Below are 16891 nucleotides of genomic sequence, written 5' to 3' on the forward strand. Positions count from 1 at the left end.
TCCCAGGCCCACCCAGCCCTGGGGTTTGGGGCCTGGGCCCGCCTGGGGTCCCTCGAGGGCCGGACGGGCTCACTCAGATGCTTGCCACTGACTGGAAGGAGGACAGTCACAGTCGAGTCCATCCAGGGTGGCTTCCGGGCTGTGGCAGGTTTGCAAGCCAGGTGGCGTTGCTGAGGAACTGTGGACTGAGGGAGGGGTGGGGGACCGGGAACAAATGGCCTTAGGGCCTCTGCCCTTGGGCTTTAGGGTGGAGGCTTCAGTGGGTGGTCTTGGGCCTCCCATCTGTCTCCTCTGCAGCCTGGCCAGGCCTTCGATCTCAGGGGACCTGGCGCTTGCTGCCGAGTGGTAGAAAGGACGGTGGTGGGACATGGGTTGGGAAGCCGCAGCCGCCGTCCCCCTCAGTGCTGGGGTCTCCCCAGCCCCAGCCGGGGCCGTGCTCACCGTGGGGGTGGGCTCTCGAGCTGCAAGGACATTCTGGTCAGGCTGCTGCCTCTGATGCTGGCGGGGAGGGGTGCCCAGGAGGCCCCAGAGCCCACAATTCTAGGTCACCTCCTGCACCATCGGAGGCAGGAGCCATATTTATAGCAGCCAGCGGCCACCGAGGGTGGGGCAGTCAGCAGGCACCGTGACGCAGGCCACCTCCTCCAGTCCCCTAGCTCTCGCCGACTCCCCCACCGCCACCCCCGACTCCAGAGGCTTCCTGGGCGAGCAGCGAAGGGCTGGGCTTGCTGAGGAAACAGGCCTTGTCACCTTCCTCCCCAAGCCCCGGCGGGGACATGGTGTCACTCTCCGCCTGGCAGGAGCCTCGGCCCCAGTCAGTCTGGCCAGGACCCTGTCTGTCTCCTGGGCCCCAGGTGGGCATCCCGTTATAGCACTCAGCGGCCGGCCCTGCCGGCCTGTCTCCGTGGTGCCGTCAGCTCTGGTTGAAAGGTCTGGGCCCTGGAGTCACCAGCAGCTTTGCCAGCCTCCCTGGGGCTGCCAGGTGCGTCCCTGCTGGTGGCGAGCAGTTAATGGGGCCACAGGCGCCTGCCCCAGGTTGACGGGGCGGAGACCCCACCAAATGCCTGTCACCTCCCTGCCATGACCTTGCGAAATGGCCATGGAGTGCCACTGGGGGCAGGAAGGGCGGGCAGCCTGCGGTCACCAGGGCTGTTCCTCCTTCCACCCCAGGGAGCAGGCCTGGAAGCCCCGGCCCCAGGAGTGACAGTGAGATGAGCCTGGGGCCCCAGGCCCTGAGGGTGAGTCCTCTGGGGAGGAAAGTGACACCCTACTCCGGAGCCCAGGTCGGGCCCTGCTCCCTCCCAGGCCTCACATGCCCAGATACAGAGCTGGCCCTTGGGTCCCGCCCAGGCCTGAGGAGGCAGAAGGCTGACCTCTATTCGGGGCCTGATGGAGTCACCCCCATTGTGGAGGCCAGTGCCCCCCCATTTCCGGTCTGTGTTGCCCTGAGCCACTGGGCCCATCCCCTAGCCCGGGGGAAGAAGAAGGGGGAGGCCAGGATTACCTTTTGGGGGCCTCCAGTGTAACAGACAAGGTGAGGGAGGAGGGCCCAGAGCCTATAGGATGGTGGGCTGCAACTTCACTGATGAGCTGTGGGCTGACCAACCAGGACTGAGGCTTAAGGCCAACTGTATGGGCCCCGGGCTTCGCCAGGGAGGAACCCCTGAAGTGAGCGGGTGTCCGGAGAGAAGGAAGCACCAGACAGGGGGCACTCCACTGATGAGCAGGAGAGGGACATGGGTGCAGGGAACGGGCTTGCCCAACAGCAGGGCTGGAGGGGCTGGTTGGTGCAAAGCTCGATAGCTAATGGTTGGGCGTTGTCATCTTATTTGAGAGGAATTTAGGGGCTTCCTTGGTGGCTCAGTGGTGAAGAATCTGCCTGCAATGCAGGAGACGTGGGTTTGCTCCCTGGGTTGGAAAGATCCAGGAGAAGGAAATGGCAACCCACTCCAGTATTCTGGCCTGGAAAGTCCCATCTACAGAGGAGCCTGGCAGGCTATAGTCCACTGGGTCTCAAAGAGTTGGACACAACTCAGCAACTAAACAGTAACAACAGGGCAATTTAGGAGTCTTAATGCACTTGTGAGGAGGGGGTTGATTTAAGTTAAAACTGTAAAAAGATGTGTGCGTGTGTATCCAATGCTACCCAGCATCCCCTGTATGAAGGACCCAGCTCTCAGCACTTCACAACTTTGAACCCACTTTGTCATCTCCCACGGGGTAGGCACTGTCATCACCAGCCCTGCTTTACCGAGGAGGAGAAAGCAGTGGTTGATTCGTCTGGACTTTGAAGGTCATTGCTCAGTGCACGCCTGAGTGGTCAGAGACCCTGGAACAAAAGGCAGGTCTACCCTGTTCTCCATCCGGTGGCCTTCGGAGCCCCCAGCCCTCCCTGGAGACCTGGGGTCACGTGCTTGGGCCTGGCTTTGCCATGCCCAAGGAGGTGTGAGGGGGCCAGAGGGAGTCTCTGAGCACCTGGGTGGGTCACCATTTCCTTCGGCGCTTTGTGGCGCAGGCCAGGCAGACACAAGTGACGGTTGAATTAGCCTAGACCCCAGATGGAGGCTCCAGGCTCTCTCCAGCACCCAAACAGCAAGTAGAACTCTAAAAGCCAGGGCCAGAGTGGGCCTACCTGAGAGGTCAGGCTGTTTCCAGGGGTTTCTCAAACGTTTTTAAGCCCTGAGACCGTTTAGCTCAAACACAATGTCACAAGGAGCCCCAGTGGGTAAAAAAGCTAATAGCCACTCTGACCAGCGTAGCCTGCAAGCCCCAGCCTGCTGTGACCCCCTCCCCTCATCTGGGGGTGCCTGAGAAACCCACTTCAGAGAGCGCTGCCATCCACTCACTGGGCACAGGAGAGGAGGGCAGAGGGGCTGGGCCTGGGCCGAGGCCCCGGGGCCCATGAGAGCAGCACCTGCCACCTCCAGCGATGCTCCTGTGGTGCACGGGGACTCTGCTGACCTCGTTCCCTGGGAGAGAGCTTGTGTTACGCAGTCACTCGATCCCTGCCTGCTTCTGCAATGCCCAGGGAATGGTTGACGTGAAACTCAATAGCCGAGCTCAGGGCTGTGCCCTAGATGGCCGTGCTGCCCGGGAAGGGTGCCCCCCTCTGCGGATCCTCCATAGCCCATGCAGCCCCCACCCCCGGAGTCGGGAGCCCCCCAGTACAGGCTGCAGAGGCAGGCGCGATAGGACCGTGGTGGCACAGGGTATGCAGGGCGTGGTGGCGGGGTTCCTGGCAGGAAGGTGTCAGGTGAGGTGTGCCCACTTAGCAGACTCATTAGCGGCCTTGCTAGGGGGCTCCTCATGAAGTGGAGGTGCGAAATCCTCTCGGAGGTGTCACCAGCACCTGAAGCAGGGAATCTCTTCTCAGAAGCTCTGGGAAGCCCAGCCAGAGTGCTGCAGATGAACTGCCTGGTGGGGTTCCCAGCGACTGGCTCGCCAGAGAGCAGAGGCCCTGGGGGAGGTGAGGGGACAGGGGGTCCACAAGGGGCACTGCTAGCAGGACGCTGGAGTGGGCACATTGGCATGAGCGGTGGGCCTCCGCCCCTCAGAGCATCCAGAGTCTGGGCTGGGAAGGGGCCTCCAGGGGACCCACTGAACCCCTGAGACAGACAGATGACCGGGGGCATCTGCAGGAGCACGGAGTGGCCTTGGGCCAGAGCTCCCCTGTCCGAGCTGAGCCATGGGATGGTGATTCTCATCTCCGTGGCTCATCCTGGGTTAAGGAGGCAGGACCGGTGAGGCCTCAGCCTGGGCAGGTGGGACTCCTGCCATCCCTGCCCAAGAAGGTGGGTCAGGGCCTCCTGTAGGCTGGCACGGGTGAGGGCAAGCACGGGTCACCCTGGTGCATAGGGGTGAAGAGCAGGGCCTTTCTGTGCAGGAAGCCTGACTCGCTCGCAGAGATCAGCAGCCCTGCCACAGCTTGGGCAGGGAAGGACTTGGGCTGTGAGGATGAGGTCTAAGCACTCTCAGGAGAAGATGATGGATAAATAATGATGGTGGCAACAAATACTTGCCAGGCGCTGAGTGCTTTCAATACGTTATTTCATTTACTCCACGACTCCCGGTGAAGCGGGGAGTCCTTTGTTGTCCTCTCCTGCAGATGAAAAAACAGGGGCTCAGAGAAATGAAGGTCACAGACACCTAGAAGTAACAGAACCAAGATGCAAACTCAGGGCTGCCCCACCTCAGGGCTGGAGGGAAGCCAGCGGTGGGCTCCTTGGAGGAGCCATTACTCTCCAGGTGTGCCATTTGAGACTGCAGGTCGCAGGGGAAGGGGGATGTGGCACCACAGGGGCAGCGCAGGAAAGACTCCGCCTAAATAGAAGCAAACCTGGGATGGGCGCCTGCCTGCATGCACAGACAGGCGGAAGGAACTGGCCAGGGGTACCTCGGCCCAGGGCCCCAGAATAAGGGTGGGGCAAAGGCCATTCCTAGTTTCAAGAACAGAAACCCTCTCCAGGGAAGAATTTAGAAACAAAACCTGGACTGGCCAGAGGGGAATCTCTTCTGCTCTCCAGAGCAAGTCAATTCTGGCCCAGGACAAAGCTGGAGGAGAGGAGCAGGGAAGACTGAAGGGTGGAAGGAAGGCCTGGCCTCACTGCCATGCCCGGGGCAAGGAGGGGTGGGGGGGCACATCCTGCTGCCTCTCGGGGCGGTGCCCTCCCCCAACTCATCCCCCAGCAGCCAGCCTCCCTCCCAGAACTAGCAGGAAACGAAAGGCCTCAATTGATTCCCAGGGAGTTGGCTGGTGTCAGTGACAGGGCCCGTGGCAGATGGCAAATTCTGCTTGTTGTAGACGAGTGGAAAATAATTAGCGTGAGAACGAGAAGCTGGAGCCTCTGTGCTAAACGGAGCCCTGATGAGGGCTCGTCGGGAGGGGCCGAGGGCACAGACTGGAAGCTCGCGACCCGGCTCTCACTAGCTGAGTGACCTTGGGCAAGGGACCTAACTTCTCTGGGCCCGTTTCTTCATCCGTAAAATGGGGTTGACAATAACACGTAGCTCATAGGGTTGCTAGAAAGATGAAATTAAAGTAGGTGATACCTATGAACTGCTCGCTACTGTACCTGGCATGTAGGAAATGCTATGTAAGAATTTTTTTTCTACTAACTGGTGATAGAATAACTGCTGGTGCCATCTCCAGGTCCAGCCCAGCATGACTGTAGGTGTGGCCCCCAGTAAGTGGGGCTGCTTCTTTCCATCCTCTTCCCTGAACTCTGTGCCCAAGCCCCAGAGTGCTGGTCTGTGAGGCGCCACGGATGCTCATGGGCTTCCCTGGTAGCTCAGATGGTAAAGAATCTGCCTGCAATGCAGGAGACCCAGGTTCGATCCGTAGGCCAGGAAGATCCCCTGGAGAAGGAAATGGCAACCCACTCCGGTATTCTTGCCTGGAAAATTCCACGGGCAGAGGGGCCTGGTGGGCTTCAGTCCAAGGGGTCGCAAAGTCGGACACGACTGAGTAACACATGTGTGCTCGTGGGTGTGGAGAGGACACCGCAGGGAGGTCCAGCTTCAAAGCCTGACTTGGCCCCTCACTCAGTAGGTTGCTTAACCTCAGAACCTCAGTTTCCCCATCTGTGACATGAAAACAGTCCTGCCCACCCACAGGCTCCTAGTGAGGGGAGTAGGAGGCACCTCCCTGGGTTCTTCAAGGCTGCCCTGGTTGGGGGCAGTGGCGGTGCAGGAAAGGTGCTCATGAGCCTGAGACCCTGGTGGGGCAGCGTGGGGTGAAAGCAGAGACAGCAGCGTCCCCGACACTGCCCCGCCGCGGGCCTCACCAGGCACCTGTTTCGTCCCAGGGCCTAGGCGTGTGAGGACCCATTTCTTGCCGAAATCCATCCCCAGCCCTGAGCAGGCTCGCCTGTGCCTTCTGCTCCAGCACAGCTGACGTGTGAAAAGCAACAGCTTTCAGGCCCGGACTCCGGTTGCACACACCCGGGCCCAGGTGGGTGGCCCCTGCGCCCCCGGCCCACGCATGTTCACTCTCTGTTGCCTCCCCCGCCGCCCTCCGCTGCCCCTCACCTCTCAGAGCCCAGCCTCTGCGGGACCCTCACACCTGGGAGATAGAGGGACTCGAAGGGCAAGCAGGAATCAGACCAAGGGGCAGAGACATTGTTTCCTTTGAAGTAAATCCAGGAGGCTGCTTTGAAATCCCAGCGGTGCAGCCTGATGAAGCTGGAGTAAGGGGACACAGAAAGTTTCTAGCTCTGGGCCGCAGCCCACGCACCTGCAGGCAGCCCGTGGAACAGCCTCTCCTCGGCCTTAGTTTTCCTCATCTGGGAATGGGGTCAATGCTCACAGTGTATCCCTAGTGGTGGGACCAGGAGTCTGGAGCCAGAGGAAGACCCACAGAGTGGGTTGTGGTCCGCAAAGCCCTGACGCCTCCCTCCGCCGGGTTGGGGAACATGAGTAGCCCGCTCCCAGGGTTCAGAAAAGCATTTAATTGGCTCCTGCTCCTCTGAAGTGGCGGTTAAGACACGGCTGCGGAACTAGGCTAGGTGACCCGGGGCAAATCACTTCATCTGTAAAATACGGTAATGGCAGTGCCTCCAATGAGAACTGAGTGAGTTATGTGCACAAAGGGCTTAGAGGAGGCCCAAGACTCCATAGGCAACTGACAAATGCTGGAAGTCGCAGAATGGGGCTGAGTCCCCAACTCGCGATGGGCGGAGCTCTCCTCCATCACCCAGAACCGCCCCGCAACCTTGGAGACGATTGGTTACGAGGTGCCGCGCCCCTCCCTCTGCAGGTGCTCCGCGTTTAAGTCTCACAAGCCAGCGGGGAGGTTAAGGAGCTCCCTAACAAGCCACTCAGCTGAGTAGTAGTGGCTCTGCCAGGATTCCACCACCCCTGGAGCCCGTGCTCTGGACAGAGATAAAAAGGGTAAGAGGCGTCTGCCAGCCCATATAGGCCAGAGGGCAGCCCCTGGTGAGCCTGCCCCAGCTGAGACTGAGCCTCTGGGGGCCAGCACTAGCTCTGCAGGCTGCCCAAGGGGCCCAACCTCCCTTAGGTCAGTCCTCCAAGTCAGATGACTACCCTTCAAGACTAGTCAAGCTCATCGGCCAACAAAGACAGACCCAGCAGGTCCCTTTCACCGTTTTGGGAGCATCTTCTCTAAGCCCGGTCGCATGGGGGCATCCTGTTCATTATGGGAATGGGAGTCCTGGGCCCTCCCCTCAGAGCCCCAAGGAATGCAGCACCTTACAGAGTGCTGAAAGAGGCCTTGCATGCGTATGCATGCTCAGTCATGTCCAACTCTTTGTGACCCCACGGACTGTAGCCCACGAGGCTCCTCTGTCCGTAAAATTTCCCAGGCAAGAATATTGGAGCTGGTTGCCATGCCCTTCTCCAGGGGATCTCCCCAATCCAGGGATCAAACCCACATCTCCTGCATCACCTGCATTGGCAGGTGGATTCTTGACCACTGTGCCACCTGGGAACCCCTTAAAGAGTGCGTGCCGACTGCCCACTTTCCCTTTTCACTTTGGCCACCAGGAAGCATGGAGGCGAGCGCTAGTTTTACATGCAGCTCCTACGATGGGCTTTATGTCCCGCACATGTACGATGATTTCCCCAGTCTCCTGTTTCAATTTACTTAGTTTTCATTCTCGTTTGTTTTTAAATTTATATCCCACCTTTTCATTGTTTTGGGTTTCTATATAGGCACATGCAGCTTTGGATGCAAATGAATGTTGACAAATACAAAAACATCAGCCTCCCCTTAGTCCAGGCTCCTCATTCGCCAGAAGAGGTAACTGAGGTCTGGAGGGGTGGTGACTTTCTGTCCTGGGGATGTTGCCCTTGGTCTGGGACTGGCAGCTCTGGAATGTGGCTGGACCTGGCCCGGTCACCAGCCTCAACCGGCAGGGCTGTTCAGGATCCAGGGAAGGTGGGCTCGGGGCTAAGGTCTCCTCCTCTCCTTTGCCAGCTGAGCTGCAGAGCTGCAGGGACCCCACCTGCCGGGAGGTGGAGAGCTAGCCGCCAATGAGTCTGCTTGAAACTGCTCAAGTGATTGATGCCTTCTTGCAGGTTGATCTCCAGCAAGGGAGCTCATGTGGATTTTGCCAGCTTTGGAGAGGGTTCTGTATCCAGAGTGTGAGAGAGGATCTCAGCCCAGGCTCCCTGGGGCAACACTCTACTAATGGGAGCGGCTCTCAGGAGTTGGAGAAGGCGTGTGCTGTGTGGCAGGGAAGGGCCGGGCCGGCTCGGCGACTGTGGCTGCTTGTCCAGCTCCTGCTGGGAGGGACATAATGGGAAAGCTGGGAGCCTCTGGGGCCTTCCTGAACTTGCTTCCTCACCCATAAATGGGGGCCCCAAGACTGTTTCCAGGATCACTTCTAAGCCTGACATTCCTGCAGTGCCTGTGGGCTTTGGATGGCAGGAGGAAGGACCTGAGTCTCTTGCCTGCCCAGCCTCCTGCTCCTCAGAAGGTGTGGGGCAGGGTCTCTGAGCCTCAGCCTCCTAATTTTCCACGAAAATATTAGCGGAAGAGCCACATTTGCTGAGCATCTGTGACAGGTGCTGACTTAAGTGTATGTGACTCATTTAACCCTTGTGACAGTTCCGAGGTAGCTGCTGTTCTTAGCCCCACTTTAGAAATAAGGAACCATGGCACAGAGAGGTTAAGTAACTTGTCCACGGTCACATAGCCATGACGTGCAGAGCCGGGACCCAGACCCATGTGGAGTGAGAGCGAGGCTGTCACCCTGCATCACTGCTGTGAGGATGGCAGGCTATTCATCTGGGACTCAAAATGTGGAAGGTGCTCAGTTGATATCAGATGTATCCTAGTGGCCTGGACCTGCCTGTCATCCCTTCCTTCAGGCTCAACTTCCAGCCTATCCTTGGGCCCAGATGCCCAAGGCCACCTCTGCCAGGCAGGAAATCTCATGGGCTCACCTAGAGGCTGCTGGATGGGCCTCCCACAGCACATCATCCTGTCCCCTGTGGTTGTGCCTGACTCTGGTGCCCTGGCCCCACTGCAGGCTAACGAGGTGATGTCTCACCTCCCGCCAGCTCGAGCTGGAATTCTCCGTGCCTTCATCCTTCTCCCGGGAGCTCTCAGCACCCCATCAGCTGGGACCCACTGCTGAGGGGCACTTCTCCCTGAAGCCTGCTGCCAGGGCCCAGCCCAAGGGGACCTTTGGGTCAGGGGATGAGGCCCAGCCCGGGTGCTCTAAATAGTAGCCCCCCAAAGCCCATGGCAGGGCAGGGGACCCTGTTAGGACTCATGTCAGCTCGGTTCAGCCCTTTCTGATCAGCTGGACCCAATCAAGGGCATCCCAGCAACGCCTGCCCAGACGCTGGCACCTGTCACAGGTCACCCTGCCAGGAAGCCACCAGAAACCCTGTTGATACAATCCCCCCACCCACCCATCAGTGGAGCCTGGGCTCTGCCGGGACCTGTGCAGACTTCTGTGACGTCCCAGCCCGCTCTCGCCGCAGCCCTCTGGGGAACTGGGGTTGTCCCCCTTTTGCAGCTGGAGAAACTGAAGCCCTAGAATAGTTAAGACAGCCAGAGGAGAGGGAGGTCCTCTGACAGCGATCTGGGTGGGGTCGCTGGGGAGGGACCTTTCCTCCAAAGTGAAGGATTTGAGCTAAGAGGGGCAGGAGTCCTGTCTCCCACCCTATGGCAGCTGCTTCAGGAGGATGAAGCAGTGGTTTGGAGTGGCTGGGGCTGCCCAGGGGGAGAGGGGCTGTATTCACACTCCAGGGGCAAGAGAAGAGGGGGTGTGGTGTGAAGGAGAGCAACGCTGCCTGGCCCACACCCCCCTCCACCCCTCGGGACTCTCCGTTGAGCAGAACCAGGATGGACAACAAGGAATCAGCAAGTGTAAGCCAGGGTACCCAGGGTATTGAGATGAGGGGTTTCCATAAGGGAGCGTGGCCTGAGAAGGGCCAGGGGGTGCCGTCAGGGAGGGTTTCAAAGAGGACTGGCTTTCGGTTGGCTTATGAAGATGAATAGGATTTTGCCTGTCAGAGGAACTAGGATAAACACAGATTCCAATGAGGTATTTTTAAGGGAGCAGCAAGTTTGGGGGTTGGGAAAGGAGGATGAGGGAGTGTGAGGGGGTACTGGAGTGCCTCCCCAGCCAGAAGGCGGCCCTGTGCCTGTCTGTGCCTTGGATCCCTAGGGGTTGGGGAGTGACTTCCTGCTCCAGAACTCAGAGAGAGCAAGGCCCCTGCCCGAGGCTGCGCAGCCTGCCTGCCACTGCTGCGGCCCTTAGGTGCTGCCTGATAGGCTTGGACTATATCCTGCAGACCCCTGGAGCCACGCACGGTTTTTAAAGTAGGGATCAGCCTGTGCGTTTTAGAAAAACCGTTTTGCATTTTTAGAAAGAGGAACTCTGAGGATGGTTCATACTTAAATCAAAGGCCTGAATCCCTATCAAGAAAACTGGGCTTTGTGAGTGGAGGAAGAAGGGGCCGGCCTTGGAGTGCCACTCAAGTCATTCCACCCATGCGTGGGGAGCGTCCTGGGCGTTCACACCTGCCTGGGTGGTGGTGGTGGGGAGTTGTCCAGCCAGGGGCATGGGAGGCACCCAGCAATCTTCTGTTCTGCCGCCGCTGAAGGGGGCACATCCCCTCCCCTGGAAGTGCCACTGGTCTGGATGCCCCCTGCCCCAATGAGGCCCCCGTGCCCTGGGGGAGGAGAGCCAAAGGAGATGCTTTGCAGCCTCCTCAGACCAGGAAGTAGCCTCTGCCCTCCCCCATCCTGAGACATTTCCTCCAGATGAAATCACATCCCCAGCAGGGGAACAGGCCCCCATTGTGAAGGGCTGGGGTCTCGAGAGAAAGGGCGTCTTTCAGGCCCTCAAAAATAGCAGTCCTGAGATTTATGAATCCGCATGGAGTAGCGGGGCCCATCCTTACCACCCCCAGCAGCAGCACAGGCCCTGTCATCACCACCCCCGACCCCCGCCCCCCCCATGACCTGGTGGTGACCAGCCGGAGAATCCGCTGGCCCGGGCAGAGGCGCAGCTCGTCCACCCAGTTCACACGCGCTCTCTCTGCTTCACCCTCCTGAGCTAAGACTGCTGCTGGCTTCGTCCAGCGCTGCCAAGGCCTCTCATATGGTCCGCACCAGGCCCTTAGCAGGTGGGGACCATCGACATTTTACAGATGGGGAAACTGAGGCACAACTAGTAAGTCATACTGTGAGTAGGTGGTGGAGCCGGGGTTGGGAGCCAGGCAGTGCTGGACCTGGGATTCTGCACTGGCGAGCTGGCCCTGAAGGTTGTGGGGTGTGGCCCCCAGACCTGTTATGAGGTACCCCGGCGGGGTCAGCCTGCAGCCGCCCTGCCATGTGACCTAGGTGGGACTGGCACTGACCACCAGGCTGTCAGCTGGGCGCCCCTCCTCATCGAGCTGGGGGGCAGAGGCTGCCATGCGTCATATCACTACAGGGGTCTTGACAGATCTTCAACCCCCTCTGCAGGGGTGCCAGGCTCCCTGCCCCCCACTTCTACCTGAGAGCCGGACGGTGTGGCTGCGCGTGAGGTTATGAGGTGATAACATGTGAGTTGAGGGAGTTTTAGCCATTCTAGACTCTAAGAGGCGAAGGGCTGGGAGAGGAGGCGGTTGGGAAGGGTTCACTGGGTGTACCCCTGAAAGCGAGATGTCCTGGGCTCCCGGCAGGGCAGCCCGTGCCAGCCTCTCTGGGACAGCCCTCCCCTTCCTCTGCCGGGGTCTGGCCTGCTGAGAGCAGCTGCTGCACCTGCTGGGACCTCGCAGTGGTTTCACGTGTGTGTGAGGGACTCCTGAGCCCAACCCCACGCGCCTCCTCACCCTCCGGGGGCCACCTGGCGTTGGGGAGGGGCTGGCGGCTGCCCTCCCAGCTGTTGGCAGCTCCGTCGCCCCCCAGCCCGCCGCCGCCCACGGCGTCCCTGCCCCTCCCACCCGGCCCTTCGGCTCCTTCCCTGCCCCTCCCACCCGGCCCTTCGGCTCCTTCCAACCGAAGCCGGCGGCGTGGTCAGCCCCTCGTCACCGACAGGCGACTGGAAGCCCCGGCCTCCCGCGGTCCCAGACCCCCGCCCCCGGACGCCCCGCCACGCAGCTCCGGGCTCTCCATCCTTCTCCCGCTTCCCAGAATCCGCGCTCCGACTCCTCCTTGGAGAGAGTGGGATGATGTCACTTCCTGAGGGTGGGGGGAGGAGTAGGCACGACCCCAGCAGGCTAGCACGCCCGCCCGCCAGGCCGCCACCTCGCTGGAAGCAGCCTGGCAGCGGCCGGATGAAGCGGCTGCACCCGGGAGAGGGCGACGGAGACCAGCCGGGCCGGATGTGCTGGGCTGGCCACCTGGCCCCACATCCCCTGGCCCACCCTAAGAACCGTGCCCACCGGCCAGGGAGACTTGGCCACTTGCCGAGTGATGCTGGTCTCCACGGATGCTCTCCTTCCCTGGAGCCGTCACCGGGGAGAGGAAGACTTGCCGCCCACCCAGGACCAGGTGCCATGTAAGCCTCTGCCAGCCTGGGGGCAGCGGCCCACCAGCACCTAGCCTCCAGTCACTGGGGTTTCTCTGTTGAGTTGAGTGCGGGGCTACCCTGAGCCCCTCCCCGGTGTCACGCCACTGCCCTGGTTCCTGGGGCTCTTGGGAGGGGGGGACTGGACTCCTGGGGCCTTTCTCCCCAAGCTTCCCTGCGGCTAATTTGAATTCAGCTACTTCAGAGAGTTGGGATCCGGGCAGTATAGACTGCATGGCTCAGGGGGAGCGTGGAGGGTGGAGGGCAGCTGCCAGGAGGATGGGATACCCCCAGGGCTTGCCCACTGCCCTTCTAGCAGAGAGGCTGGGCACCCCAGCCACACTCCTGACGCCTCCCCCGCCCCTGCCCCGTCTCAACCAGGCCCTTCCCTACCAAGGGGCGTCGCTGTTGTTGGGGATTCTGTCTGATGGGTACAAAACCAGGTCATAGAGTGTCCTCCCAGCATTCCAGCAAAGCACAAAACGGAAGACCTCATCCAACAGATATTTACTGAGCACCTACTATGTGCTGGGTGCTCCCATCCTCCGTGTGTGTCAGCCCCACGCGTGTGCTCACAGCCCACCTTCCCCAGTGCCTTCAGCCTTCCACCTCCCTGGCTCAGCTCATGCCGGGAGACAGGCTCAGGCTTGGGCTGGGAAACCCCGACCCCATGCCAAGGACTGCAGGCACTGGATATGTGAGTGGGGGTCTCCTGATCCCATGGAGGAGGGTAGGAATAAGCCCAGGTCTTTAGTGGAGCTAAGCAGTTCCTATTGGGGCAACCCCAGGCTGAGCCGATCTCAAGGGGCCTGTGCCACTCTTGGGGACAGGCAAGTCCTCAGGGATTAGACTGAAGCCAGTGTCTGGCTACTGCAGTTTTTGATACTGGCTCCAGGGGGATGGATATGGTGGGAGGTGGGTCCTGCCCAGGGATGGGACTGAAGCCCTGGGGATGTCGGACTGGGAGGATGCGCCTGCTGCTGGGCCTGCCTGGCCAGAAGCACGGTGGCCCTGAATGTGGCCGTGGCCCAGGCAGCCTGGGGGTCCTCTGCTCTGTTTCAGGAGGTGAGCGCCAGGCCCGCTGAGCCTCCGCAGAGCCGCCAGCCATGCCCGGGATCGTGGTGTTCCGGCGGCGCTGGTCTGTGGGCAGCGATGACCTCGTCCTGCCTGCCATCTTCCTCTTCCTGCTGCATACCACCTGGTGAGTCTCGGGGCCATGTACAGGCCGGTGGGGAGAGGGGGGGGCTGCATCACAGACCTGGGGGAGGCCTTCTGACCCTCTGTCCTGACCCTGTCCCAGGAGTCAGTGCTGAAACATCCACCCCCTTTAGGGCAATACCCGCGCAGAGCCCAGAGACCCTGCCTGGCCACTCTAGGAACTGACCTAGCCCTGGGCTCCCTGCTCCCACTGCCTTGTCCCTGGGTGCCTGTGTCCTCAGAGGGCCCCGCTGCCTGGTGGACGGTGGTCCCCTGCCCAGATCAGTGAAGCCCTCCACCTCGGAGTCCAGGCTGGGCGGGGCCACCTAGCCCTCTCATGTGTGCGTTCCCCCAGGTTTGTGATCCTGTCCGTGGTGCTCTTCGGCCTGGTCTACAACCCGGACGAGGCCTGCTCCCTGAACCTGGTGGACCACGGCCGCGGCTACCTGGGCATTTTGCTGAGCTGCATGATCGCCGAGATGGCCATCATCTGGCTGAGCATGCGCGGCGGCATCCTCTACACAGAGCCCCGCGAATCCATGCAGTACGTGCTCTACGTGCGCCTGGGTAAGGGCCACCCACCGTGGGCGGGGGGCTATTCCGGCCCTCCCCACCCCCACCCCCTCCTGTGCCCAACGTTCATTCAGCCAGCACCGGGGGCCAGCAGCGAACAGGCAGACTCCCTGCACCCACTTCTGGACCAAGGGTGGGCAGACTGCAGCCTGAGGGCCAAATCCTGCCTGCTGTCTATTTTTTTTTTTTTAATAAAGTTTTATTGGAACCCAGCCACACTCACTCATTTAGTACTTGCCGTCTCTGGCTGCTTCTGCACAACCATGGCAGAGCTGAGTTGTTGTGATGGAGAGTATGACCCACAAGGTCTAAAATATTTACTCTCTGGCCCTTTACGGAGAAAGCTTGCCGACCCCTGTTCTGTCTAGGCTGTGTGTGTGTCTTCAGCTGCTTTGTGATCCTTCCCCAAACAGCCCCTCCTCCCCATCCTGGGGAGGCCCCTCAGGAGCCTAGACCAGCTCCCTGAGGACCCACCTGTCTCCTCCTCCTGGACTCCGGTTCAGCTGCCTCCCCCGGTCACTCCTGCTGGACACTCTTGTGCTCCTGTGCCTCAGCTTAGCCCTCTTCTTGTGTTAACTCAGGGAGGAGCCCTTTGTGGGTCTCATTTTGCAGATGAAGAATCTGGGACCAGGGAGGTTAATTAGTTCCCTTAAGGTCACACAGCTAACAAGTATGCAGGTGTCAGAGATTTGAACCCAGGTTGTCAGACTCCAAAGCCTGGACTCTTGGCTGCCACATGGGGCTGCCTGTGAAGCTGGGGCTTCCAGCGCTGTCCCCGGGGTGGGTGGGGGGAGCGTCTGTCCTCCCCCCTGCTCCCTACACCCAACCCCATGTCAGCCCTGGGCTCAGCCCTGGACAGGGCGCCTTGGGCAGCTGGTTCGCCCCTTTCCTCTTTTTGCCTCAAGTGCTAGAGGCCGCCTCCCTGGGAACAGCCATTTCCATGAAATGAACACCCTGTCCCCCAGTTCTCACAGCCCTGAACTGTGGACCTCATCACTCTCATTTTACAGTGGAGGAAATGGAGGCTCAGAGATTAGGTAACTTGCCTAAGATACGGTATTAGTCACTCGGTCGTGTCTGACTCTTTGCGACCCCATGGAATGTAGCCTACCAGGCTCCTCTGTCCATGGGATTCTCCAGGCAAGAATACTGGAGTGGGTTGCCATTTCCTCCTTCAGGGGATCTTCCCAACCCAGGGATCAAACCTGGGTCTCCTGCACTGCAGGCAGATTCTTTGCCACTGAGCCACCAGGAAAGCCCCATGTCTGATTCCAAAGTTCATAGATACAACTCTAATTCCTGAAAGAGCAGGGAAATGCCTCTTCCTCATCTGCCTTTCCAGTTACCTTCTCAAAGAGGTGTCAGGGCCTGAGGGCACACAAACCAGGGGATGGGACGGCCACACTCCCTGGGCCTCTGCATCTCGAGGCCTGAGAGAGGGGTGGTGGGTGGTTTGCTGCTGAGGAACCAGGCCCAGGTTCCAGGGCCTCCCCATCCTTCAGCTGGGACCCTGCTCTGCTTGCAGCCATCCTGGTGATCGAGTTCATCTATGCCATCGTGGGCATCGTCTGGCTCACCCAGTACTACACCTCCTGCAACGACCTCACTGCCAAGAACGTCACGCTCGGTATGTTGGTCGGGCCTGGGGTGGAGGGGCCAGGCCAGGTTAGAGAGGGCAGTGGGACGGACACAGCATCCTTAACCCTGGATTGGGGGCTTCCCCAGTGGCTCAGTGGTAAAAGAATCCACCTGCCACTGCAGAAGACTAAGGTTCGATCCCTGGGTCAGGAAGATCTCTTGGAGGAGGAAATGGCAACCTACTCCATTATTTTTGCCTGGGAAATCCCATGGACAGAGGAGCCTGGCTATATAGTTCATGGGGTCTCAAAGAGTCAGACCCGACTGAAATGACTAAACAACAACACATTCCATGGACAGAGGAGCCTGGCTACAGTCCATGGGATCTCAAAAGAGTCGGATGTGACCAAGTGCCTGAGCACTCACACACCCTGAGGTGCAGGGGACACGGGCAGCCCTAACTCTAACCCAAGATCCGGGCTTGGGGACCAGGTTCAAGGGTAGTAAGCTCAGATACCTTGAGAAGGAAACAGTTTCTGTGAGCTTGGCTGATGGATTGGCTGGGCGAGGCTGTAGCCTTCCTCCCGAGGTCCACTGTCCCCGCCTTGGCCGGCCCTGGTCTGGGGGTGCACAGCAGCAGGCACAGAGCTGACCAGGGCACTGGAAACCCACATAGCCGTCTGCTCTGTGCCAAGGATGGGCCTGGCGGGGGGTGGGGGGGGTGGGGGGGGTGGGGGTGGTCACAGCTCAGCCAGGGGACAGCCATGTAGCCAGAGGCTGGGGCTGGGGCCTTTGGAGTCTGACTCTAGGGCCCCAGGAGCATTTTGAGGTAGGAAGGCCCCAGCGCTCCTTTCTTCAGGGTCAGAGAGGTGTCCCCAGTGCCATGCCCCTTGGCTTCCCACCGCTCCTCCGCAGGGATGGTCGTCTGCAACTGGGTGGTCATCCTGAGCGTGTGCATCACAGTCCTCTGTGTCTTCGACCCCACGGGCCGCACCTTCGTCAAGCTGAGGGCCACCAAGAGGCGGCAGCGCAACCTGCGGACCTACAACCTGCGGTCAGTGGCCGGGCGGGGG

At 60.1% G+C, this 16891-nt stretch overlaps 1 protein-coding gene across 2 annotated transcripts in view; it reads left to right on the forward strand.

The window, feature by feature from the left end:
* The window catches only part of DAGLA (diacylglycerol lipase alpha), a 66834-nt gene that overhangs the window by 24180 nt on the left and 25763 nt on the right, over window positions 1-16891 (forward strand). The window contains exons 1-5 of one of the 2 annotated variants that reach the window (XM_018043417.1): window positions 12036-12461; window positions 13533-13671; window positions 14023-14234; window positions 15766-15867; window positions 16734-16872. In XM_018043417.1, coding sequence (XP_017898906.1) covers window positions 13577-13671; window positions 14023-14234; window positions 15766-15867; window positions 16734-16872 — 548 coding nt within the window. In that variant the 5' untranslated portion in view covers window positions 12036-12461; window positions 13533-13576. Of the gene's footprint in view, window positions 1-12035; window positions 12462-13532; window positions 13672-14022; window positions 14235-15765; window positions 15868-16733; window positions 16873-16891 lie in introns of those variants that run through there. The other variant, XM_018043416.1, reaches the window with a different exon arrangement.

The sequence above is a fragment of the Capra hircus genome, chromosome 29 (assembly GCF_001704415.2).
Source record: "Capra hircus breed San Clemente chromosome 29, ASM170441v1, whole genome shotgun sequence".
In the NCBI taxonomy this organism is placed as follows: Eukaryota; Metazoa; Chordata; class Mammalia; order Artiodactyla; family Bovidae; genus Capra; species Capra hircus.